This window comes from Drosophila obscura, unplaced genomic scaffold (genome assembly GCF_018151105.1).
Source record: "Drosophila obscura isolate BZ-5 IFL unplaced genomic scaffold, ASM1815110v1 contig_151, whole genome shotgun sequence".
NCBI lineage: Eukaryota > Metazoa > Arthropoda > Insecta > Diptera > Drosophilidae > Drosophila > Drosophila obscura.
The window spans coordinates 980,318-1,002,636 of record NW_024542737.1 but is presented as its reverse complement, the minus strand read 5'-3'; the positions used below and the strand labels follow the sequence as shown (position 1 = coordinate 1,002,636).

The 22,319-nt window shown below is 46.5% G+C and overlaps 8 protein-coding genes across 12 annotated transcripts; 3 read left to right on the top strand and 5 right to left on the bottom strand.

Moving 5' to 3' along the window:
- Positions 1-23: 23 nt before the first annotated feature.
- Positions 24-8,551, bottom strand: LOC111075139 (arfGAP with SH3 domain, ANK repeat and PH domain-containing protein). 2 transcript variants are annotated; one of them, XM_041591850.1, is made up of 13 exons: positions 7,599-8,551; positions 5,019-5,091; positions 4,801-4,946; positions 4,389-4,729; positions 3,873-4,324; positions 3,371-3,806; positions 2,822-3,302; positions 2,620-2,739; positions 1,711-2,557; positions 1,572-1,648; positions 1,382-1,441; positions 927-1,115; positions 24-851 (listed from the first exon to the last, which is right to left on the bottom strand). In XM_041591850.1, the coding sequence occupies exons 1-13, from the start codon at positions 7,725-7,727 to the stop codon at positions 654-656; spliced, it is 3,549 nt and encodes a 1,182-aa protein (XP_041447784.1). In that variant the 5' UTR covers positions 7,728-8,551; the 3' UTR covers positions 24-653. The 2 variants fall into 2 exon arrangements, with proteins under 2 accessions (XP_041447784.1, XP_041447785.1); XM_041591851.1 differs by lacking the exon at positions 1,382-1,441.
- Positions 8,552-9,749: 1,198 nt separating this feature from the next.
- Positions 9,750-12,199, top strand: LOC111075057 (nuclear pore complex protein Nup50). Its single transcript, XM_022368137.2, has 3 exons — positions 9,750-10,064; positions 10,130-11,706; positions 11,765-12,199. Exons 1-3 carry the CDS (start codon positions 9,851-9,853, stop codon positions 12,101-12,103), a joined length of 2,130 nt encoding a protein of 709 aa, XP_022223829.2. The 5' UTR covers positions 9,750-9,850; the 3' UTR covers positions 12,104-12,199.
- Positions 12,132-14,212, bottom strand: LOC111075058 (coilin). Of its 2 annotated transcripts, none has more exons than XM_022368139.2 (5): positions 13,857-14,212; positions 13,712-13,797; positions 12,668-13,650; positions 12,405-12,602; positions 12,132-12,341 (listed from the first exon to the last, which is right to left on the bottom strand). In XM_022368139.2, exons 1-5 carry the CDS (start codon positions 13,989-13,991, stop codon positions 12,217-12,219), a joined length of 1,527 nt encoding a protein of 508 aa, XP_022223831.2. In that variant the 5' UTR covers positions 13,992-14,212; the 3' UTR covers positions 12,132-12,216. The 2 variants fall into 2 exon arrangements, with proteins under 2 accessions (XP_022223831.2, XP_022223830.2); XM_022368138.2 differs by having other exon boundaries at positions 12,133-12,341; positions 12,662-13,650; positions 13,857-14,210.
- Positions 14,213-14,341: 129 nt separating this feature from the next.
- Positions 14,342-16,371, top strand: LOC111075059 (suppressor of cytokine signaling 4). Its single transcript, XM_022368141.2, has 2 exons — positions 14,342-15,029; positions 15,107-16,371. Exons 1-2 carry the CDS (start codon positions 14,470-14,472, stop codon positions 15,576-15,578), a joined length of 1,032 nt encoding a protein of 343 aa, XP_022223833.2. The 5' UTR covers positions 14,342-14,469; the 3' UTR covers positions 15,579-16,371.
- LOC111075062 (snRNA-activating protein complex subunit 3) lies at positions 16,098-17,582 on the bottom strand. The gene has a single exon (XM_022368145.2). The coding sequence runs from the start codon at positions 17,580-17,582 to the stop codon at positions 16,407-16,409; it is 1,176 nt and encodes a 391-aa protein (XP_022223837.2). The 3' UTR covers positions 16,098-16,406.
- Positions 17,583-17,656: 74 nt separating this feature from the next.
- Positions 17,657-18,369, bottom strand: LOC111075063. The gene has a single exon (XM_041591885.1). It carries the CDS (start codon positions 18,110-18,112, stop codon positions 17,657-17,659), a length of 456 nt encoding a protein of 151 aa, XP_041447819.1. The 5' UTR covers positions 18,113-18,369.
- Positions 18,300-20,326, top strand: LOC111075060 (polyadenylate-binding protein 2). Of its 3 annotated transcripts, none has more exons than XM_022368143.2 (6): positions 18,300-18,392; positions 18,744-18,954; positions 19,184-19,585; positions 19,667-19,800; positions 19,877-19,947; positions 20,205-20,326. In XM_022368143.2, exons 2-5 carry the CDS (start codon positions 18,856-18,858, stop codon positions 19,917-19,919), a joined length of 678 nt encoding a protein of 225 aa, XP_022223835.1. In that variant the 5' UTR covers positions 18,300-18,392; positions 18,744-18,855; the 3' UTR covers positions 19,920-19,947; positions 20,205-20,326. The 3 variants fall into 3 exon arrangements, with proteins under 3 accessions (XP_022223835.1, XP_022223834.1, XP_022223836.1); XM_022368142.2 differs by having other exon boundaries at positions 18,304-18,565; XM_022368144.2 differs by having other exon boundaries at positions 18,305-18,565; positions 19,880-19,947; positions 20,205-20,323.
- An 824-nt stretch (positions 20,327-21,150) lies between these two features.
- LOC111075143 (general odorant-binding protein 99a) lies at positions 21,151-21,858 on the bottom strand. The gene is made up of 2 exons (XM_022368267.2): positions 21,713-21,858; positions 21,151-21,649 (listed from the first exon to the last, which is right to left on the bottom strand). Exons 1-2 carry the CDS (start codon positions 21,755-21,757, stop codon positions 21,260-21,262), a joined length of 435 nt encoding a protein of 144 aa, XP_022223959.1. The 5' UTR covers positions 21,758-21,858; the 3' UTR covers positions 21,151-21,259.
- Between the last annotated feature and the right edge of the window lie 461 nt (positions 21,859-22,319).

Genomic DNA, 22,319 nt, shown 5'->3' with positions numbered 1-22,319 from the left:
TTTGTTGCATAGCTTTAGAGTTCTCATATGTATGGGGGGGTTAGTTTAAGTAAATGTTTCTTTCATTTCAACGTTGTTTTATAAACTTTCTCGTCATCAATTCATCAACAACTGTAATACAATACTTTCGTATGTAGCCAAGAAGCCCGACCAGGTCGGGTCTTCTTGTGGATATTGTTTAGTATCTGTATATCTGTATATGGCAGCATCTAGTATAAGCATACATATATATATATATATATATATATATCAATAGATTCCGAGTAACTTTTGCGCACAGCGTGTAATGCTAAGGTTAGTAGATACATTTATGGTACGAATTACAGCAGTTTGCAGGACATATTCGGTTACAAAAGCATTTAAAACTCCAGCTCCTTCTTCCGATTGAAAATGAAATGTACATGAGATGGCAGCATATATATCCAACAATTACTAGCTCACAGTAGACATTTATATATGAATGTACCTATATGCATATGCATGTGTATATTCCTTGTGACATAAACGGTTCTAATAAATAAAATCTTGTCTTGTTTTAAATTACGCACACGCACACACATAGAGATATATACAGTCGCGCACAGCCCACACACTCACAGAAACATACAACATACAATACACATGAGCTAACATTATCCCTGTGCCACGCCCATTTAGTCGGGCAGCATATGGACAAAACTGACGGGGAACATGCCGCGTCGCGACGGCTGTCCCTCGATGATGCCCTCCATCCAGTTGTCATCGTCGGTGCGCTCATTCAACACAATCAGTATCTCGCCCTCCTTGAACTCCAGCTCATCATCATTGTCCGCCACACAGTCATAGAGCGCCCGGCACCGTCTCTGGCCGTTCTGTGGATCAGTGGAAAAGTGGATTAGTCCATGGCAACTAATTTCGATACCGGTGGTTCCCCTTCCCGCGCTTACGTTGTGGAATTTTCCGCTTGAGCCTGTTCCTGGACCGCCTTTGGATGGATTGTCGGGCGACGAGTGAAGGCGATCGTTGTCACTGGATGAGACATTCGAATCGGCCGAATGATCCAGGCCACCGCCAGAGCTGTCCATGTCCGTGTGCCAGGACTCGTAGTCGGTGAAGTTGGCCGATTGATTTATCAGCTGAAAAAAGGCGAGCGCAACAGGATAAGAAAACTTTGAATAGCCTCAAATTATAAGTGCAACAAAATTGAAACGTAAAGAGAAACGGATTTAAATTGTGTGTTTGGCGCAAGGGTTAGGGCTTCGAAGGATGCAAAATAAACTGGACATTTTAGTAGGGGAACGACAACAGCAACACGACAACGACAACAAGAACGTTTTTTATATAGGTATGTCGCTTGTCATTGAATGTAAATGCGCGAAATGAGCAAGAGTTTGCCATTTACCGTCTCCTCACTGGACTGGGATAATCTCAATCTCTCAATCAAAACACTGTGTTGCTTGCGCTGAAAATTGTTTACCAAATGCAAATAGATTGAATTGAGATACATTGAAAGGTTCATATTACTAGAGGTACGAGTACAACGGAACAGGACCTGTTGGTCAGCATTGGCGAGCACCCGCGTCACAACTTACCTTTCGTGGCGGCGCTATGGGACCCTCGTCTATGGAACTGATGCTCTCATTCGACTGACCATTGGAAATCTCACGCTCTGTGGAATAAAGGAAATTGGATAAATAACAGTACGGAACAGTCGCAGAAGCTGAGTCTCACCTGACGGCGGTCCTGGTGGCGGTATCTTTGGGCGCATCAACGCCGACTTGTCCACATGCTTGAGCGTGGGCAGCTCACCAGTGGGTGGCAGCACAAGCTTGGCTCCAGCCAGATGTATATTACGATTCAGCGACTCCCCGCTGGGCGATCGCTTGTGGCCAAATGTCGTCATGGCAGGCATCAGGCTGCTGCTGCTGCTGCCATTTCCAGATCCGCCAGGGATCCCGCCATAGCCACCGCGGGGACTGCTCTCCACGCTGCGTAGGTGGGGCAGCGTGCCATAGGCCACATCCAGCGACTGGTTCTTATGGTTGATGGCGCGTATGTCATTGGCATCAAAGTTCTGCGAGTGCCGGGGCGGATGGGGCAGTGTCCCATAGAAGGAGGAGCTGGAAGAGGCACTGCCCAGCGTGCCAGGCGGTGGGGCCGGAGCTGTGCGCTTCTTCAGAGAGTTCATGTTCGCCGTGGATGTGGATTTGCGGGCCCCACCCGGCACATGGCCCAGCTCACTCTGCTGCATATTCAGACTGTTCCTTGCCGCCCGCACACTCTGACTGGATGCGGAGCTGGGACTAGAGCCACCGCCACCGCCCCCGCCATTGCCAGCACCGCCGCCGCCTACATTGCTGGCACTGCTGCCCAGATACTGGCCCACGCTGATGTGCTGCTTGGGCGACGTGCCCGCCGAATGCGTGTAGCTGGGCAGGCCCGAGGGCAGCGTAAACTGGCGGCTGGGACAGTTGGCGATTGGACTAGAACTCGACTGTATGGAGTCGCAGGTGGAGGAGCGTGAGCGCAGCACTGGCGAGTCCCCGCCAGCAAAACTGGGGGGACGCGATCGAGATTTCTGTAAAGCAGAAAGCAATTAGAAGGATACGTATCGGCAGTCGGAAGTATCGCAACACATACGCGCTCATCGATGACCGTTTCATCGTCACTGAAATCCGTGGAGCCGTCCTCGTTGGGCAGATTCCAGTCGGTGTTTATGTGATCAAAGGCGCTCTTCTCACGCTTTATGGCACATTCAATCTAGAGGAGAAAAAAAAAACCAAGAAGCATCTCTGATTAGATGGCCACCCAAGATCCAGGCTGTATTTGTGCATCTACTCACCAGCTCCCTGCAGCCATTGTGTCCCATCTCTTTGGCTATATCCAGCGCTGTTTTGTTCTGCGAGTTCTTCAGCTCGTAGTCTGCGCCAGAGCGCAGCAGCAGCTTCATGCATTCCCTGCGATCGTGGAGAGCGCAGAGATGCAGCGCCGTATTCTTTCCGGTCAGATCCAGCAGTCCGGCTGGATTGGTGGCCTTATTCAGGCCCTTCGGCGGCATGTTTTGTATGAGAAAATCGACAATGTGCAGCGTGGAGCCCATCTCCCGCAGTACGGCCAGATGCAGAGCTGTCTCGCCCGCATCCGAGCTGGGCAGGCAGCAGGTGAGATCCGCGCCCTCTGCCCACACCTGCAGCAGCTGGCTCATGTCCGCATTCACGATGGCCTGCTCCAGATCGCACCTCAAGTCATTGTCGTCCGAGCAGGTGCGCATTACATAACGCTTAGCCACATACTTGGCCCGAATGAAGTCGTAGCGCTCCTCCCTGCGGATGGAAAACAGATAGACGGCTACAGATGGCTGCATATCTCACTGGAATGGAGGGATACCTACATGCTGCTCTCGTGCTGCAGCTTCCCCCTGCCCAGCTTTGCCTCCATGATGTCGTTCAGCGTGCTGTTGCCCATGGCACGGGCGATCAGCAGATTGGCCGTGGTCAGATTGTCCAGCGTTAGGCTTTGGATGCGCGAGTGATGTACGCCCAGATCGCGATGCACTCCCGAGCACTGGATGCACACGAGGATGCCGAAATTCAGGCTGATCCAGGTGACATCGTTGCGGGAGCCGCAGTCGCAGCAGCGGTCGTTGCCGGGCAGAAGCTGCACGTAGCGGATCACAGTCTTCTGCAGCTCCACCAGGCTGGGGCTCATCTGGGGATTGGCGTGCTGGAAGGCCTTGGTGAGGGCCTTCTCCTTGCAATTGACCAGCACGGCCATCCAGGCCTTCTGATCGGCCTCGTCCTCAGCCTGAAAGTGGTACGGGCGATTGTCTACGAATGGATTGGCATGGAATTTAATTATAATCAGCTGGATTCATGGAGTTCTTTTTCACTTACAGCTAATCAAATCGAAGCCACGCTTATCATCCGGCACTGGTTTGATCTGGCAGGTGAGAAGATTGACTTGGGTCGGCGGCTTGGACTCGTCCGCATGGAAGATGTCGAGGAAACCATCGCTGGTCACCCGACAGCGTCTCTTCTGCCACACGCGACGCACCTTGCCCTCGCTCTTCTTCAGCAGATGACCCTGCCGCGTCACCCCATGATGCTTGTCGCCCTGCAGCTGATGCAGGGAGTAGCCCGCCCCCCCGCTTCGGCTCTGACTATCCGATGTAGATGGCACATTGTCCACCCGCTCAAAGTCCGGGGTGCTGCGCAGCAGCGTTCGCAGATCGAGCAGACTGCGCCGATCCTCGTCCTGCTTCTGCTTGATCACGTGCAGCTTCTCGCTCAGATCCCCAATGTACGTGCCAAAGTGCTCGATGGTCTGGAGCCCGTCTTTGAAGTAGCTGCAATGCAGAAGGAGAGTTGGTTAGCCCTGGGGGGCACGCACCAGTTGGCTCTGCCACTCACTTGCTCAGGGCGTGGTAGTACTCGACTAGGTGCTGCAGCAGCTCGATGCCTGTTTTGGTTTTAATATCCTTGTACTTGAGCAGATACTCGCACGTCTGCAGCTGATAGAGCCTGCGCTCCTTCTCCATTTCCTCGGACACCACAGCGGCATCGATCTCCGTGCGCACCATGCCCGCCTCCTTGGCCTGGGCCTTCTTCTCCTTCTCGATCTTGATAAATTTCGCCTCGTAGTCCTTGGCCGCCTTATCGAACGGCCGCTTCATGTCCCCCTTGACGCCCCTCAGTTCGCTCTTCAGCATCGAGTCCACCGGAAACATGACAATGTTGTTGATGTTCTGCATCTGCTCAGGCATGAGAAAGGAAATGGAATGGTTAAAGATTCAGATAAGCGTGCCAAATGTAGCGTATGTACCAGAGTTTTCATCAGTGCACTCAGCTCCTTGGTGACGACGCTGAACTTGAGGAACGCCGCCCCAATGTCGGGCTCATCCTGATCGATAACCTTGCCGCCGAGTCGCTCCAGCGCACGTACCATGAACATCTCATTGTCCACATGGGCTGCAAGCGGACAGTATCAGATATCAGTGTCTTGTATCAATGTACAGTATGTACTCTATATCGTGTACTTACTGTTCCCCGAGTTGTGTATGGCCTTGACCGCCTTCTTCAGCTTTGTGAGGCCTTCCCGGTCAAACTCCAGGCGCTGCAAAGAGTGAGCACAGATCGTTTCAGTTTTGATAGTTCGAGACAGGAACAGGGACAGGGGTAGGGGCAGGGAGGGGTAGGGTTTGGGGGCAATCTCTTCAGCTGAAAATGGAAGACAATCAAATGTGCCTGTTCCATGCATGGAAACGTATTCAATGGGCACAAACCGTCTGACAATTGTTCCCCAAATGCATTTAATAGCACAATTTGGTATTCCATCCAATGCCAGGCCCCATCCTATACCTCCCGCTCCCTGCCCTATTTGTATGGAAAATGTGCCCACAAGGTCATTTCGTTTAATAAAATTAATAATCACCCTAGTTACAGTCGCAGCAACAGCCACTTCCCATTTGAAATGCAGCTCCCTCCCCATCTCATGCATCGTCGCATGCATCAATTAAAATCATCAGCAGCATCATCAGCACTCTGCCTCCATTTAAGGGGTACATTTTGTGTGAGGTAAAATCTGTACAACCCGACTTATTTGATTTCTGTCTCCTCCTGATGCATTCCCCTATGGAAGTGAACGATATCCCCATTCCCCTTGACCCATTGGCTTTAGCCCAATTGGTTTGAATTCAATTTGATTCAGAAAATTCAATTAAATATCATAAGAAAGCCTCGCTGCCCCGCTGCCAATGGGGATACACATGGAATGCCTTCCCTGATAGTTGATGGCTGGATGGATTCATTCTTTTATGAATTATGAACCAAGAACCATTTGATGCCAATAAATTTTGACGACCATTGCCAGCGTAGATTAGATTACATTTTTTTTTTTTTGTATTTATAAGCTGGCTATTTGCGAAGGCAATTTCTACACCTCTCGCACTCGCTCTGGGAAAAAAGAGAGCCATGCCAGACACCTGCACTCCATGCACATTCATTCAGGGGCTGGAGCGGGGGTTTGCACGCTCATGCACACGACATGTATTTTTTTTTCAAATGTGCCGAGCTCTGTGGAAGCGATGTGGAGAAGGACGTGGTTTATGAAATTCTGAATATTATCTACACTTTGAATGCAAAACACACACGACAATAACTAGCTCAAATCAAATCAAAGCCAAGTCTCGAGTTGGAACTCGTTTCTCGGGCGATCTGCTGGCCGGTATGTCGGGTTGACGCTTTGGTTTGCTGTTTTGATAACAAAAGGCGCTAATTTATACCGAATCAAAGGCAGAAGCGCGAGAAATTTGTGGAACACCACAAATATGTAAATATACATACATATGTATATGGTATATAAATTAGTCCTACCTCTCCCAGGCTATGACTAACGCTTGGCCAATGATTCAGTGGGTTAAGTGGTCCAAAAGTTGCAGTTGTAATTCATCCTGCACCAGAGTGGGAAATGAGAAAAAACCTTATACAAGAGCTAATATTTATTTTAATTTTAGACAGATTTACAGACACGGAAAAAGGGAACGGGGAACCGAAAACGGTACGGAACACGCAATAAAAGATACAAAAGCTGAAATGAGATGGAAATAACGCACACCCGACCCACCGTCTGGGTGTCTCTCTGTGTGGCAGAATGGGGGTCACTGGGTTGGGGGACTGCGACTGCGACTGGGACACACTAAAAATCCATCAGTGAAATTAAATATTAAATGTTTAATGTGTGGAGTCCGGGCCCCAAGAAGGCGTGACGTGACGTGACCAAAAGCTCTCTTGGCTCCAATTATCAAATGTGTGGAGCGGCAGCAGCGGCCGAGTGCTAAATTTGTTTCGGGAGATGTGAGCGGGAATGGAAATTCCCCGTCCCATAGGAGTAGCCCCTAGGAGGGGCTGTGGCACATTTCATAGCAGATATTGCATAATTTCCATAGCCATAGTTTAAATGACAAATGGGATGAATTTTCCACTTGAGCAACCAACCACTTGACCACTTTCTGTGGTGGGTGATGATAAGTGACCGCTTTTCCACTCCCCAAGCCATTCCCACTCCCCCGTACTAAGTCTTGACTAATCAATGTGGTTGCTTCTGTCGTTTTGTTTTCTTATCACACGCCTTTTCCGGCCCCGCAAACACCACTTTGCCTTGTATTTGTTGTACTTTGGTTTATCAATGCGGTGGAAATGGGGAGGGGACGCAGCAGCAGCAGCTGCAATGACTAAATATAGAAATTGCAGCACACTCGTGTGGCAGAGGCACCACCTTCCAACTCCCGCACTCTCCAGGTCTCAGCAGCTGTGTTGCTATAATTAAGACTGCATTTAGTGCGTCCCGCATCCCGCGTCCCGCGTTGAAGCAAAACCACCTTGCAGCGGCAGCAGCGAGAGAGCACGCGCGCGCCAAAGAGAGAACAAGAGAGAGAAAGAGACAAATTGGCGCCGAGCCAATTCATAGAAATCTTTTTTGTTGCTTCTAATCGTTATGGGGGAAGGTGGGAGACGCCGACGCCCCTTCTTTGGGTACTGCACCCCACGACACAATCACTTTTCCAGGGAATTCGTCGATTTATTTATAATAATTGGCACCCAACCCATCAAATCATTGCTTACCTCTTCCAGAATGCCAATCGTCTGGCGGCAGTCCGGCATTCGCGAGGCGAAGGTGGAGGTGGTGGGAGAGCTGTAATCGGAGCGCGTCTCCTCCACGAACTCGGAGATGGCTATCAGGGCTGGCGGCATCTTGTTCGGCTTCGACTTGCTCTCACTCTCGGACACGAATCGAACGGCAACGACAACAGCAACAACAACACTTTACGCCCAAGGACATGCACACGGAGCGAGTACGAGTTAGAGTGCGATGTCAATGGAGGGAGGGAGGGAAGCAACGAATAGAAACTTCGGGGCACGGCACGGCGCGAACACACGGCACAGGCACAGCTGCCGTGCTGCTGCTGGCCTTGTGGCGAGAAGCGACAAAGAAAAGGACCAAAACGAATGGCACTAGAGGCGGGCAGCAGCAGCGCAGCGAGCAACAAGAATAAGGATAACGCCTCTTCGATGGGCGACGACTGCGTTTGGTATGCGAGTGTGCGTGCGTTTTGAGAGGGTGTGTGTTTGTAGGTGCGCGAACGTAGTGTTCTATTTTCGTGGAGCGAATTTGTATTTTTATTTGTTCACTTTATGGTCTGCGCTCTGGCCTGCCTTTGGATTACTAGTATTATTATTTGAGTTACACTTTCCCTTGCCTTGCACTGCTAGTTACTCTCGCACACACACATATCACATATTTACGCACTGGGGCCTTCTCATCATCCTAGCACTCTCTTCCCCGCGATTTGATTTTTTTTGGTACTATGGACAGCAGCAGCGCAATTAACGTTGGAATAGAGAAATGCGCATTGCATTTTCACAGCAGTTCACTGTGTGCCCCATATTTGATCTAGCACTTGCACACTTGCACTTGGGGCATAATTAATGGCTCTCGAGTGCTTAATAAATTAACTATTTTGTTTTATTGCGATTTTTTGTGCTGCTGGCGTCTCAATTAGAGGTGTCAAACCATCGAGGGCACTATCGATAGTATCGATATTTTACTGCTAGTCTCTACTATCGACGGTTTTGCGACTATCATGATATTATCGAGCTACAGTCGTTGCGCTTTTGATATGTTTGGATTGGCTGCTATAAAATACGAAGAAAAATTTGTAAGCAAATCGACAGGTGGCATCTAATTTTTACAATGGACAAGTTCCTAAAAGGTTTCAATGGTGTTTTAATAATTATTAGAGCTATCACGATAGTATCGATTGTTTTTTCAAAACATTCGACGTTGATATTCCTCGATATTGATATTCCGTTTAATATTACCAGCTAGCTGGGACTCTCAGCCCTAAACAAATAATTTTATCCGATAGATACATACATTTTTTAAGAGATTGGCAAGTTTTCAGAAGTCCGTTTTATTGGATTATTTACATATTAAGGTTCAAACAAAAACAGCATAAAACGAATTTGTCGTCGTTTTGTGGCGCTGCCAGACTCGTGCAATTCGTAGTTGCTGCGGGCTGCCATACCGTGATATTTTGTGATATGAAATTCGTCAATTTTGATATTCAGTTTAATATTACTAGATAGTTGGCCCTCTCAGCCGTAAACAAATAATTTTATCCGATAGATACATAAATTTCCTTCAGGATTGGTTAGTTTTTAGAACTCTTTTTCATTGGATTGTTTACATATTAAGGTTCAAACAAAACCGGCCAAAGCATAAAACTTAAATGTTGACTAAATGTGACGTCAGTGTTGCTGGTCAACCAAGTATCTTCTATGCGTATGTACTTTTGTATACCTTATTTCTTTCAATGGGTGTGAAAAGTTTTCTTCCAAGCTCCATTGAAACATTATTTATGATTTTATCCTAGATTGACATGTTTTTTAACTATAAATGCACATGTTTGTGTTTTATATATACATTTATCCCGGTTCTGATACCTATTATTGGAACCCGTGATATGCCAAATTTCGTTAATATCTCTGAAACAGAGACTGAGTAGTTTCTGCATTAATTGGATCTGGATCTAGTTTTTAAAGTCATATAAAACCGTCTTTCCCATTTATTTCAGCAATAGATAACTCGTTCAACGGAAAACATCTTTGATTTTTCAAACTCTAGACCGTAACCGTTTTCAGTGTTATAAGCTTTTCGGTATATTTTAAAGACGAGAAGATTTATTCCGGTATATTTCTGATGTCAGACGGTATATTTGATCAATAAATCCGCGGTCACACTGAAGTACCACCAATAAAATCTATATAATTCTTTTTCTCGCTTTTCTCTCGCATTACCGCAAAGTTGCTATCAAATGGTTGGGAAGCGCCAAGCCACATCAAATCTTAACCATGATAACTGGGACCAGGAGGAGGAGCCTGAGGATCGTGGCATTTTCAAGACCGCAACACAGGAGGAGCTGAAAACACGCGTTATCAAGAAGGCGCGCCGCTCCATTGCTAGTGCCGGCGCGGATGGCGACGGCGGCGGCAGCGACACTTCGAAAAGTATTTTCAGTGGATTTTCAGGCAAGTGCAATTGCAAACGAGCATTTTTTGATCAAACATAATGTTTTATTTGATGGGGCTTGCAGGTTTTGGCAAGCCGGCTAACGCATTGGCTGCAGGCTCGCCGTTTGCATACCTATCGAATCCGCCGCCGGCTTCTACTAGTGGCGAAGCGTCAAAGGCCACATTTTCGTTTTTGTCCAGTTCCAGCAAAATCAATACAAAGCCAGATGGCGAGACGGTGACAGCACCTTTGCAGTCCCTTGGCAGCAGCTCAGCGGCAAGTACCAGCGGTGGAGCGGGATCCACATCAATTTTCGGCAACGTGTATGCTGCTAAAAAAGATTCCACACCTGCGTCGGCCAGCAGCACTACTACGCCATTTTTTGGCAGCGTAGGCAAAAAGGATGCCGCCATTCCTTCGTTCTCCTTCGGAAGCACAACAATGCCTGTAAAGCAATCAACAGCTGCACCAATCACTTCTATTTTCGGCAACGCGTCAGCCGCTAAAAAAGACAACGCCAAACCCTCGTCGTCCCTTGGAGACGTAGCCACTGCAGCAGCGGCAAGTACCACTCCTTCCACTTCAATTTTCGGAAACGTGTCTACTGCTAAAAAAGAAGCCAACATACCCTCGGTCTCGTCTGGGGCTAAAAAGACTGCAGTAAAGGTGTGCACCAGTACCACAGATGGTACCACGCCAAGCAACTCAATTTTCGGCAAGAGTTTGGCTGCCAAAAAAGAGAGCAGTGCGGTAACCGTGCCAGCCAGTGCCAAGCCAAGTAATAAGCCATCGCCCAGCAAGACAGCAGCCCCCAGCACGGGTTCCTCTGAGTACCGAGAGAACGTGGCCGACTTGAACCGTGCACTGCTGAAGTTTCTGAAGAAATGCCTGGACAAGAGTCCCTACTGCGTACTGACTCCAGTACTTCAAAATTATGACGAGCATCTAAAGGAACTGCAGGACGAGGAAACGAAGGCAAACTCGTCAATGAAGACTCCAGCAAGATCGACTCCGCCGAAGATGCCGACCATCCCAGCGGCAACACCAGTCGCCGATACAGTTCCGTTTTCGTTTGGCAAGCCTGCCACTCCCAACACTGGCTCGACGTCGCCATTCTTGGCCAAGAAGCCGACTACCAGCACGATTACCAGCGGCAGCACAACCACCACCACAACCACACCTCTGTTCTCCTTTGGTAGCACTCCAGCTGGGTCCCCCAACGCAGCAGCAGCTTCTGCGTCGTCTACGAAAACACCTACCTCCACCCCGGCTATGATGCGCTTCTCGCCAAAGCCTTTGGGAGAGAGCAAAGCTGAGGATGCATCCAAGCCAGGCTTCTTTGGCCTTGGGGCTAAAGATAATTCCAGCAGCAAGGCCGAAACAGCCGCCGTGCCACTGAAAACAAATGGCTTTAGCTTTGGATTTAAGAGTGGCAGCGATGACAAACCTGGCGGTAGCTCATCGCTATTTGTGGGATTCGGCAGTGCAGCTGGAGCGGCTGGAGGAGATGCCAAGCCTTCAACTAGCTTCTCGTTCACCCCTGGAGCCACACCCTTCTCCTTTGGCAATATAAAGCCGCCGACAGCAGCTGCAGAGACCGCTTGCAATACAGAAGACCAGGATGAAGAAGACCAGCCACCGAAGGTTGAGTTCAAACAGGTAAATACATATTGCAGTGATCCCCATAGACTGGAGATAAAACGCTGATCTTTTGCAGGTTGTCGAAGAGGATTCTGTATACTCCAAGCGCTGCAAAGTGTTTGTTAAGAAGGGCAAGGATTATGCCGATCGTGGGGTGGGCATGCTGCATTTGAAGCCCGTGAAGGACTCGGCGAAGGCGCAGCTAATTGTTCGTGCCGATAACAATATTGGTCAGGTTCTGATCAATCTTATAGTCGTCAATGGCCTTCCCTGCCAACGCATGGGCAAAAATAATGTGATGCTTATGAGCTTGCCCATGCCGGAGGACACCAAAGTGGCGTCGATTCTACTGCGCGTGAAGACCGGCGAAGAGGCCGACGAGTTACTGGCGAAGATTCAAGAGTACACCAAGTGAAGGACCCCGACCGCATTTTCAATAAATCTTACATTTGCATGTTATTTGATTGTTTATATAATTTACAAAGCTATGAAAATAGAACACCAGAATGTATGTAAATGCTTTTAACATTATTTGGGGCGCTTTGCTTCAATCAGATCTGACATATTGACCATTAACGAGGGCATCTCTTCGCATGAGTCGTCTAAACTGTTTGAGTACTGACTCAGTACATGGCTGATGCCAGCAGGAGATGCTGCAAATATAGATAACATCAGCAATTGAATCGGAGAAGGGAGACGTTAATAGTTTCTCTTACATTTCACTTCCATTGAAACGGCTTTCGTGCGGCGATTGATGTAGGTACAGCTGGCAGTTATAACTCCGGTTAGTCCAGAGCCCATTGATCCCTTGATTTTCCTTAGCTTGAATAGTATTGTGTCACCCCTTTTTGGCAAATCCTTTAGCGGAGATGCATTCTCAAATATTTCCATCATAGAATCATTAGTCTGACAGTCTAAAAACAGATTTGTTCATTCCTTTGGAGCCTGAATTAAAGTTCAATTTACTGCTCACCCTTACTTGTGACAACTTGGGACACTTCTACATCCGAATCTACATCCACATTAGTGTCGTCCAGCACCATGACATCGTCCTCGGAATCACAATTTATAGTCTCGGCACAAACACGTCTGGGAACCATTTTCACATCTACTGAGGGTGCCACAGCTTCTGTTTCCGTTTCTGCTCCAGCGTCAACTATAGTTGTATTTTCGGAGGGGTCGCCCAATAGTGCAGGTTCCTGCGTGGCAGCTTTGGAAGTAGCCAATTGGATGTGTTCATCGGAATCTGTTTGCTTTTCCTGCAATTTTCTGGGAATATCTTGCGCGGATTTTGCTTTAAATGAAATTTTATATGTGCGTACTTTGTTGGAGTCCAGCTCCATAAGCGGACAACGAAACGCAATTGGCGTCGGTTCAGGCACCAATAATGTTGAAATATTTTCTTTTGCTCTAGATTTTGGCTCTTGTGACTCGGATGGCTGGGTTGGTCCCAAAACAATTTGAAGACTGGAACGGCTTATCTGATGTTCGGATCCAAGGATATTGCCAGTTTTAGATAGGCTTTCGACTGGTGGTTCAGTTTTGCTGTTGTCATCGTCATTTGAATTTGAATTATCTAATTCGGGACTGTATTGGGGCATTGGCCTCTGGGTTTCATTCGCGCTATTTGGAGGAATTTGAAGCAAGGTCGATTTGTCTCTCTGTTTAAAACGCTTTGACGCATTCAGAGTGGAGTTGGAGAGTGGCGCCTCGGCTTCAGTGGTGTTGTTGCAGGCAACTAATGAATTTCCCAAAACGGGGGTCACCTTGTCATCATTTGTGCCATTCAGTGTAATTACTTGCAAAGTCGATTTATTTCTGTGCTTAGAACGCTTTGGCTGATCCAAAGGGGGGCTGTGGTGTGAGCTCTCGGTTTCCACGAACGATTTCTTCCGCTTATTGCCAGTCTTTTTGCATCCTCCCTCAACGCTGGCGGGTGGTGGTTCATTAAATGTGAAGGCCCTGCAATGGATTGGGGCGCTTGGAGACAAATTTCTTGCAATACTGCCATTGGCTCACTTACTTCAATCCACCAGCATCTTTGAGCACCCTCAGAGACTCCATAGGCGGCAGAAAGTATCCAGAATTGGTTAGCAAACGTATATCCTTCTGCAAGAGACATGTGGGAGTATAAACTTTTTGAATGTTTTGTTTATGTTTCCGCATACCAAATTAAACAGGATCTGAATGTGCTGCTGCACATCCTTTATATTTTTCCATGCGCTGTCGATCAATATCAATGCATGCTGACGCTCGTCGCTGAAGAAGTTAGTAAGGTTCACTTTCATAGTAAACGATTCCATGCTTTTATTTATTTTAGATTTTTAAATTGGAAAATGCTCTGCTTTAATCTTCTTCTTATCGTTTACCCAATAAAAAGCATCCCTGAGTTCGCTACCGAAATAGTTAATTTGTCTGAGTGTTTAATAGTCCGAGACTGAATAAAGCAAGAACAACTTAGACAACTATTTAGTCAGAGGAATTAAGTTAATAAATTTAAGTAGCATTACAAAATAGTTTTCAGTATTTTATTGAATTCTCGGTATTTTGGGCTATCGATAGCTATCGAAGTTATCGGTATCAAAGAAAAAATGAAATTATCGGTATCAATCGATAGTATCGATAGCGCTATCGATTTTTTCCCAACCCTAGTATTTATTGTAATTCCAACGAAAGGAAAACAAATTCTTATCAATAAATTTAAGTAGCATTAATCATAGCTCCGATTAGGTATGGTATAATGATGTGATACAGACACGTGGATACTGTTCCAACTCCAAAATGAGCAACGGCGACGACAGCCAAAATAACCAGAATCAGGGCGCCGATGGGGGGGAGCGGTCCGCGGATTCAACAAAGGAAAAACGAAGTTGGTTTCATTCCCTGACCAGGCGCAAAAAGTCAGACTCTGCCCTGGTCGCTTCGCCCACTTCCAGTGACGCTGTGGCCCAGTCATCTTCTCAGATGCAGAATAACAACAACGAGGCCTGTGTCCCAAATGCAGGGGATGCTTCCATGGTCATTGGCAGCGCCAGCAGCAGCAGTCACAGCAACGGGGGAACAACTCTGCGCAAACGGAAGGACAAACGGAATGTGTTCTCACGTCTACGCAGGAAGATGGGGCAGGGCTTGAGCTCCCTGCGTAACTGGAACTCCATGGGCGACTCCGACTGTGACGGAGGCACTACTGACGCGACCTACGAGTTCCTCACACCGTCCATTTGCGTTGAGCCCACGTTGCCATTCACACACGATTACTTACGTTTCATCCAGAAGAAGTGGCTGGATCGACAGGACACGCCAAACGAGGTCATGTACAAGGCCTGTTCAGAGATGCTCAAGTAAGCGCACCATTCCACTCTTAATTCGATCATCGATAATGACTCACGCCCTCTTTGTGGCCTCATTTGCATTTCAGTCAAGTTTGGTACTGGGGCGAGATTTCCAGGCGAGATGCGCAGCGCCAGCTCAGCGACAAGCCGACCGGATCGTTTCTCGTGCGCGACTCGGAGACCAGCGGATCCCAGTTCACACTCAGCTTTCGTATTGTGAATGTAACGCTGCACTACCGTCTCGAGTACAAGGATGAGTTCTGGAACTTTGAGGAGCTCAAGTACGAGTCGATTGTGGAGATGATCGAGGACATTTTGCATCGTTGCACCAACGATAACTTTGTGTGCTTCGTGAAGGTGCCCAATGAAATGCAGCCGCCCTTTCCGGTGATCTTAAAGTACCCCCTCAGTCGATACTTGAACATGCCCAAGCTGCAAGACCTTTGTCGGCGTGTCCTCCAGCGGCAAATGAGCTCCGAACATCTGGCCAAGCTGCCAGTGCCAGTGAAAATGCGGGAATACTTGTCCGTTGAGCGCGAGCTGGTCTTTCAAAGCTAAGTACAGATGTCTGCAGAACAGCTGCTGGTTATAGCTTTAAAAACGGAAGGTAAACAAAGGCAAACAAGTAAACCAAAGAGGGTGACAGACAGTTAATGATATTTATTGGGATTGTGTTGCTTGAACAGAATTCAAAGCAAGGCAAATGCAAATGTAAATGCAGATTCAATGTTGGCCATATGTATGTTTTTTGATGCATTTCTCTTCGCTCCAAAGTTACTAAGCGCACCGAACTCTTTACGCGTACGTACGTGCACAAAACGTTTATGTTGTGTTTGCTTTTACTGTATTTGATATAATGATAGGTAAACTTCCCCCCCTCCCAGTCGTATCTAGGATACGAACAACCTATGTATATGTTATTGGCAAAAATAACTCACTCGATTGATTCGTTTTCCCCAAGAGTGTCTTGGGTCCAATCTGTACTATTCTGTACGCAAACAGCTACCTTATATTTGTAAATTCAAGCCACTACACGTGAAGTGAATGTATTAACGTTAGCCTTAAGTCAGACTCAGATAATGATGTATTATTGTACGTACAAGTATTCGCATTTTTATTGATTCCTAGCGTCGACACAAACAAATCTTTTTGCTAATCTAGATATGGTTGCACCGAACAGAATTTAGGCAGCTTGACGTAAACTGAATCTAATCTGTTTAACGCCAATTACAATTACTCTTGTTACAATGTGTATGTATTTTATTTAAAACTATAAGAATATATCAAATAACACTCATTGAATGTATTGCTGTCTACCGAGTTCGCAAATAAAAACCAAACCAAAAATACAACAAAATCACATTCGTTTGCATCTATTTGAGGGTTTTATGATGCTTCTAAATCCATGGCATCACCGCCATCTTCTGTGGCCTTTGCATCCTCGTCCAAGGACTCGGGGCGATCATATATGCGATAGGCCTGGAATTGACCCACCTTCTCGCCGTTCACATAGTGGAAGCTTAGGAAGCATCTGCGGCACAGGTACGAGGGATCGTGCAGCTGACGGAGCGACTTCTCGACAATGAACTCGTAGCCACGGAGGCCGCACATATAGCAGCTGCGTCGATTGTAGATGTTAAGGGCGCGCACATGCGGATATAAGCTGTTGTCCAGCAGGCGACTGGCGTGGGCTGGCAGGACTTCAATTTGTGAGAAAACAAACAGGTGCTCGCAGCTTCCATGGTGCAGGTAGTGCAGAGGTGCGCCCGGTCTCACAGTGAGGTCAATGAGTCGTGTGCTCTCCATATTTGCCACCTTGAACTGTTCGCCCTGCAAGCCCTGCGCCTTTTCGGCCCACTGGAGCACCGTCTCCGAATAATCGCAATTGTCCGGATTGCGTTTGTCGTTATAAAAGGTATCGTAGATGAAGAAGTAGCCCGGATTGGTTTCTAGATTGGGCAAAGGTGCATCCGGATCATTGCTAACGTCCACGAAACGTTTGCCATTGCAGATGCAGAAAATCTTGTCGCGCAGCTCCGTGAGATAGTTGCTGCCAAGACAGACAAATTCCTCAGCAAATACGGGACTTTCTAACTTCAGGCCTTTATGCGTCGCCCGTGCTGGTCGGTAGAAACGGACTGTAATCTGTAGTTCGGGTGATTCCAGTGGCCTGGCCACGGGTACACTATTATTTGCAGACGGTGGTGGGATTAGTCTGTAGCTGAATTGGGTGCGTCCGAAGGAACTCTTGCGAGAGTTTTCCTTGTGCGCGCTAAGGGCTGTGTAGAGTTTGGGCACATCTCGATCGGTCGCTGGCTTTACTAAATTTGAGCGAATGATATCATCGCCGGGCTGAAAGATGTGGATTAAGTTTTCGTCTGGCGATGAAATCAAATCCAATGAGCAACTTTTCTCCACATCCACAGACACTGGCGAGGTTGGTGAAAAGAAGAAGGGCACTGTCTCTGTCGCGCCAGTTGCCTTGGGCAGTTTTTCTTGGTAATCGGATAGAAAAGTACGTAAATTTATGGGTCGTTCCAGTGTCTCGAGATAAATTTCCATGGCGCTAAAATGACAATCAAAGAGCTATAGTGATTCGTGCTTCGGAAGTGGGACTATCACAGGCATACCCTAGGTTAATGCTCCTCTCCGAACTTATTTATTGCTTCCTTATAGTTGATATTCAGCTTCGTTGTCTGCGGCGTGTCCGTGTCTTCGGCAATGACCGGCTCTTGCACCTTTGTGGATTTCTCGGGCTCTGGCGGTAAATTCTCTATGTAAACGCGCTCGAAGGAAATGACTTTGTCAGACTTGTCCAGGTATTGGTACTTCTGTCGACAGGCTGCCTCGAAAAGCGGGTCAGCCGGCGAACGATCCGTGTCCTTTTCGAAAAACACATTCGTCCCCGTGGATTGCTCGTAGGTGCCTTTGTAAATGCTGCCATTTACCTCGGCCATGGGGTGGTCGCTCTCAACTCCTATAATTTTAATCGCAGCATTCTCGTGCTTAAGCAGGTGAGGAGGCAATTGGTTTTTAAAATCCGCAAACACCAAGTACTCGGTTTCCTCGTACTCAGAATCAGAATCATTCATAATCCAATTTTGTACAAGATTAGCTAGCTGTGAGCACCTTCTTTTATTTGATTGTTTTTGATGTGCAAGGAAGCTCAACAAAATAAATTGTTCTTACACGGTAACTACACATTTGCTTCATGGCAACTACACAGGGATGATTTAACAGTTACTCGATATATCAGTATATATTCGATATACTCAACATCATCCCTAGCAACGAGGCCGAATGAATATAATTTCGGTGGCAAAATTTTCGTGTGTTCTTTTTGTAAATAATACAAATTGCGCACTTTAAAACGTAGTGAAAACATAGATTAGCCCGAGAATAAACGCAGCAAGACATCCAAAAAGTGTCGCTATCTGGAAATCATCTACAAATCATATTTTGTACAGTGCGTGCGTCGAATAGACTGGGCAGCGGCCATTTTGAGCAAAGGCAAAAACGTCAGCACCTTTTGTACAATTTTCTACGTGAGTTGTAAATTGATAAATAGCCACGCCGTGTGAAGTTTTGCTGGCATTGTGCAATACCTTCGAGCAATGAATCAAAATCTAACTTAAAAAGTGAATATTGGTGTCGAAAGATTACTAATTCAATTTTCTCTCGCTCTCTCTCGTTTGCGGCCGCGCCGCCCTCTATCAATAACAGTGAACTACGCTAAATTCCGTACCTTAGAAGCCGCTGAGAGCAAAAGCGTAAGAACGAAAGCTCGCTGAACGTAAACAAAACCAAAAACCACAAACAAAACTTAGCACAAGAAATGGCTGATGAAGATATCACATTGAACGAGGACCAGCTCTTGGAGTCGATGGAAGAGACTAATGGCGAGCAGGAGACTGAAATTGTGACAGAGACGGAGGTAAGTGAGCCAAACGAGTTTTTTATTTGCCTTGCAAAAGCACAGAATTTCTTGCGAAAAGCTTTTGGCGGCACAAAGCTCAAAGCCAAAAAGGCAGCCATTTTCAAAGCGTCGTTCGTAGCGCGTCCATTCATTCATTGTCTGCAAAGTTTTGGGCGTTCCAGAATTACCTTCTTAATACAGCTAACCAATTTGCATTCTTCCTATATTAAACAATTGTGGAACACAGGAGGAAGGCAGCATGCAAATCGATCCCGAGCTGGAGGCCATCAAGGCCCGCGTCAAAGAGATGGAGGAGGAGGCCGAAAAAATAAAGCAAATGCAGTCCGAAGTGGACAAACAAATGGCCGGTGGGTCCACAACCGGTCTAGCCGCAGTGCCGCTTTCCCTCGAGGAGAAGCAGGAGATTGACACGAGGTCCGTCTATGTGGGGAATGTGGACTACGGGGCATCTGCGGAGGAGCTCGAGGCACATTTCCATGGATGCGGCACCATCAACAGGGTCACTATCCTGTGCAACAAGGCGGATGGCCATCCAAAGGGCTTTGCCTACATTGAGTTTGGCTCAAAGGAGTTCGTTGAGACGGCCCTGGCCATGAACGAAACCCTGTTCAGAGGTCGACAGATCAAGGTGAGAGATAGCCTCCTCATGACTCACTTCGACTATTGTGAATTATTTTCGACATTTTTATAATTTCATGTCTGATTTCAGGTCATGTCAAAGCGCACAAACCGCCCTGGCCTCTCCACCACAAATCGCTTTGCCCGTGGCAGTTTCCGAGGGCGAGGAGCTCGTGCCTCGAGAGCCTGCTGTCACTCTACCTTCCGAGGCGCACGACGAGCAATGTAAGTGTGGCATTGCCAACCCTTCAACCGTTCCCCCGAGTGGAGTGCGCTAATTCCGGTCTGTGTTTCGTTTCAGAAGGGGTTACCGCGGCCGTGCCAACTACTATGCTCCCTACTGATCATTGTTAAATAGAACCCACTAGTAAGGTAAGTCCACCCATTCAACCCGGACTCGTGCGAACTGAACTGAAACTCTGAACAGAAACTGGGTTAACTTTTGGGGGGGACTACTTTCCACTTGGCAGTGGCCAATACCATCCGTATATGCACGTGTATATGGACCGACTGATAGATATTACCTGATCAATGCCAATGCCTGCAGCCTGCATGGGGCGACTGATAATGCGTGCATTTGCTTTGACCACACTGAACATTTCTTTAATACAATCAATGTTTGATTTCAGATTTTTTTACCAATTTATTTCAAAAAACATTATTTTATTGCCAAACTTCTTTGCTAAATAGAAAACAAATAAAATAAAATAAAATAGAAAAGAAAAGAGAAAACATACCAAACAAGAGAAAATGCCAGAAAAAATTATTAGAATTGTTTTAATAATAATTTCAAAAAAAAAAGAACAGCAGCAAACAAATATATTTACAAAAAAACAGGCGAAAAAGATGAAAACAAAATCTACAAAAAAATCAACATGGACTTGGCTATAATGTTTTTTGAAGCACCCAAACACCAAACACCCCTCTTTTCACATATTTTTATTTTCAAAAATAAAAAATCAAAAGCAGATCGAAAATAAAAATCCAAACAAAAAAAAATTAAGAAAAACTCGAGAGAAGTGGCTTTAAAAAATGAGAAAATATATATACAAAAGAGAACCGAAAACCACAAGCGAAAAGAAAAGAAGTTAAAAGATGGCAAAAACTCGAGTAAAAGAAGGATGAAAAAATAAGAATAAAAATGCAATAGACTAAAAGATGACAAAATACTTGGGATATAAATAAACAGAAAAGAAAACCACAAAATAGATAAAACAGAAAAATAATAATGAAATTACGGTCTTTCGTTTATACATATATTCGACAAAAAATATAAATAGAGTAAAGAAAAAGAAAAATAAAAGAAGATTGCATTTTTCTGTCAAGAAGAAGAAACAAGATGACAAATATAAACGAATTAAACAAGCAAGCGTTCACGCCTTTCCTTTTGGGCGGGACAAATTAGGGACAAAAATAAGCCCTGCTCCTCCATCAGCCAGCCAGACAGCCAGCCAGCGAGAAGCAGAAAAAGGACCACCACCAGCAGTAGATGCGCCGAAGCCATACCATTCAGCAGCAATATTAAATAAATAAATTATTCAAAAAATGTTAAAGAAAAGAATAAACGAAACTTCATTTTCATTCAAGCACTTTATTATATGGCTTTTCTTTCAATTGTAGAAACTGCAGAGCCCGAACGGCTCCCTTGCTAGATTCTAGAATTGGACGGCGTGTCCCCACGGTCCTAGTTCTTCTGGACGGCAGCCTGAACGAGGGGCAGGTTCTTGCCCAGGAAGCACTTGAAGCCGCGATAGGCCCAGGCGTTGGCGCTGGACTTTTGCTCATTCTTGTCGGCGCACTTCTCGATGTCAGACTTCAGGGCAGCCTTATCCTCCTTGCCCTGACCCAGCTGGGCCACCAAATGGTCGATCTTGAATCCCTTGACATCGTCGAACAGATCGAACTTGTGGAAGATGCACTGGATGTAGCTGCGGGTGATCTCATCGTCGGGATACTCGAACGTCTTGTACTTGGCCACCAGCGCTTCAGTCACCTTGTTGGTCTCGCCGCACTCCTTGCGGGCTTTCTGCAGATCCTCTGCGGTGCGCAGTTTGTACTCGTCAGCGGCAGAGGCCTGTGTTTTGGATTGGGGATTTTTGATTAGTGGATAAGATGTGCATCATTAGATGTTACTCACCAGACCGATCACGGCGCACAGCAAAATGGCAACGGCGTTCTTCATGTTTGGAATGTGTGTGTGTGTGTTTTAAGATTTGACTCGGCTTAGAACTGGCTGCTTGCTGTATGCTCTACAAGAGGAAACTGTTGTCTGTGGACTGCCCGGCTGTGGCTTTTATACCTTCGCCGCGTGTGGACGCTGACGCTGCCGCACTCAATTGTGGGGGCGGCGATTTTTGAGTGGCGCTCAATTGAGTTGCACTCGCTATGAATAATTTAAACCTCATTATGGAATATTTTTCTCGGTTGAAGTAGAGCTCAACTAAGGAGGCTTTAATCTAGACATATGTATGTATGTATGTATATGGTATGGTATAGATAGAGATTAATTAGCTAGGGATGCGTACGGCTATTCCTAGTTCTCTCTTAACCAAAAAGACCCCAGTTTCTTGAACACCTTAAATACATAAAGACCAGAAAGGCTTCATTCTGAATGAGTACGTGGGGTATATGGAGCTGTGCAGCATGCAGTATGTGCATGTGCATGTCCATGTCCATTTATTTGTTATAAATGAAATCAAATGAAGGCAGCTAATTGCAATTACTTCAGAGTGTATGCCACATTC

Bases quoted from the DNA above. Each gene is read 5' to 3' on its own strand.
- LOC111075139 (XM_041591850.1), bottom strand. From the start codon at position 7,727: ATGCCGCCAGCCCTGATAGCCATCTCCGAGTTCGTGGAGGAGACGCGC. The intron at 1,442-1,571 runs GTAAGTTGTGAC...AACAATTTTCAG, and splicing joins CCATAGCGCCGCCACGAAAG to CGCAAGCAACACAGTGTTTT. The intron at 852-926 runs GTAAGCGCGGGA...ACTGATCCACAG, and splicing joins CAAGCGGAAAATTCCACAAC to AACGGCCAGAGACGGTGCCG.
- LOC111075057 (XM_022368137.2), top strand. From the start codon at position 9,851: ATGGTTGGGAAGCGCCAAGCCACATCAAATCTTAACCATGATAACTGG. The intron at 10,065-10,129 runs GCAAGTGCAATT...TGGGGCTTGCAG, and splicing joins TATTTTCAGTGGATTTTCAG to GTTTTGGCAAGCCGGCTAAC. The intron at 11,707-11,764 runs GTAAATACATAT...GATCTTTTGCAG, and splicing joins CGAAGGTTGAGTTCAAACAG to GTTGTCGAAGAGGATTCTGT.
- LOC111075058 (XM_022368138.2), bottom strand. From the start codon at position 13,991: ATGGAATCGTTTACTATGAAAGTGAACCTTACTAACTTCTTCAGCGAC. The intron at 13,798-13,856 runs GTATGCGGAAAC...TGTCTCTTGCAG, and splicing joins TTCAGATCCTGTTTAATTTG to AAGGATATACGTTTGCTAAC. The intron at 13,651-13,711 runs GTAAGTGAGCCA...AATCCATTGCAG, and splicing joins AAAGATGCTGGTGGATTGAA to GGCCTTCACATTTAATGAAC.
- LOC111075059 (XM_022368141.2), top strand. From the start codon at position 14,470: ATGAGCAACGGCGACGACAGCCAAAATAACCAGAATCAGGGCGCCGAT. The intron at 15,030-15,106 runs GTAAGCGCACCA...TTTGCATTTCAG, and splicing joins GCCTGTTCAGAGATGCTCAA to TCAAGTTTGGTACTGGGGCG.
- LOC111075062 (XM_022368145.2), bottom strand. From the start codon at position 17,582: ATGGAAATTTATCTCGAGACACTGGAACGACCCATAAATTTACGTACT.
- LOC111075063 (XM_041591885.1), bottom strand. From the start codon at position 18,112: ATGAATGATTCTGATTCTGAGTACGAGGAAACCGAGTACTTGGTGTTT.
- LOC111075060 (XM_022368143.2), top strand. From the start codon at position 18,856: ATGGCTGATGAAGATATCACATTGAACGAGGACCAGCTCTTGGAGTCG. The intron at 19,586-19,666 runs GTGAGAGATAGC...GTCTGATTTCAG, and splicing joins TCAGAGGTCGACAGATCAAG to GTCATGTCAAAGCGCACAAA. The intron at 19,801-19,876 runs GTAAGTGTGGCA...GTTTCGTTTCAG, and splicing joins CGAGGCGCACGACGAGCAAT to AAGGGGTTACCGCGGCCGTG.
- LOC111075143 (XM_022368267.2), bottom strand. From the start codon at position 21,757: ATGAAGAACGCCGTTGCCATTTTGCTGTGCGCCGTGATCGGTCTG. The intron at 21,650-21,712 runs GTGAGTAACATC...TCCAAAACACAG, and splicing joins TGTGCGCCGTGATCGGTCTG to GCCTCTGCCGCTGACGAGTA.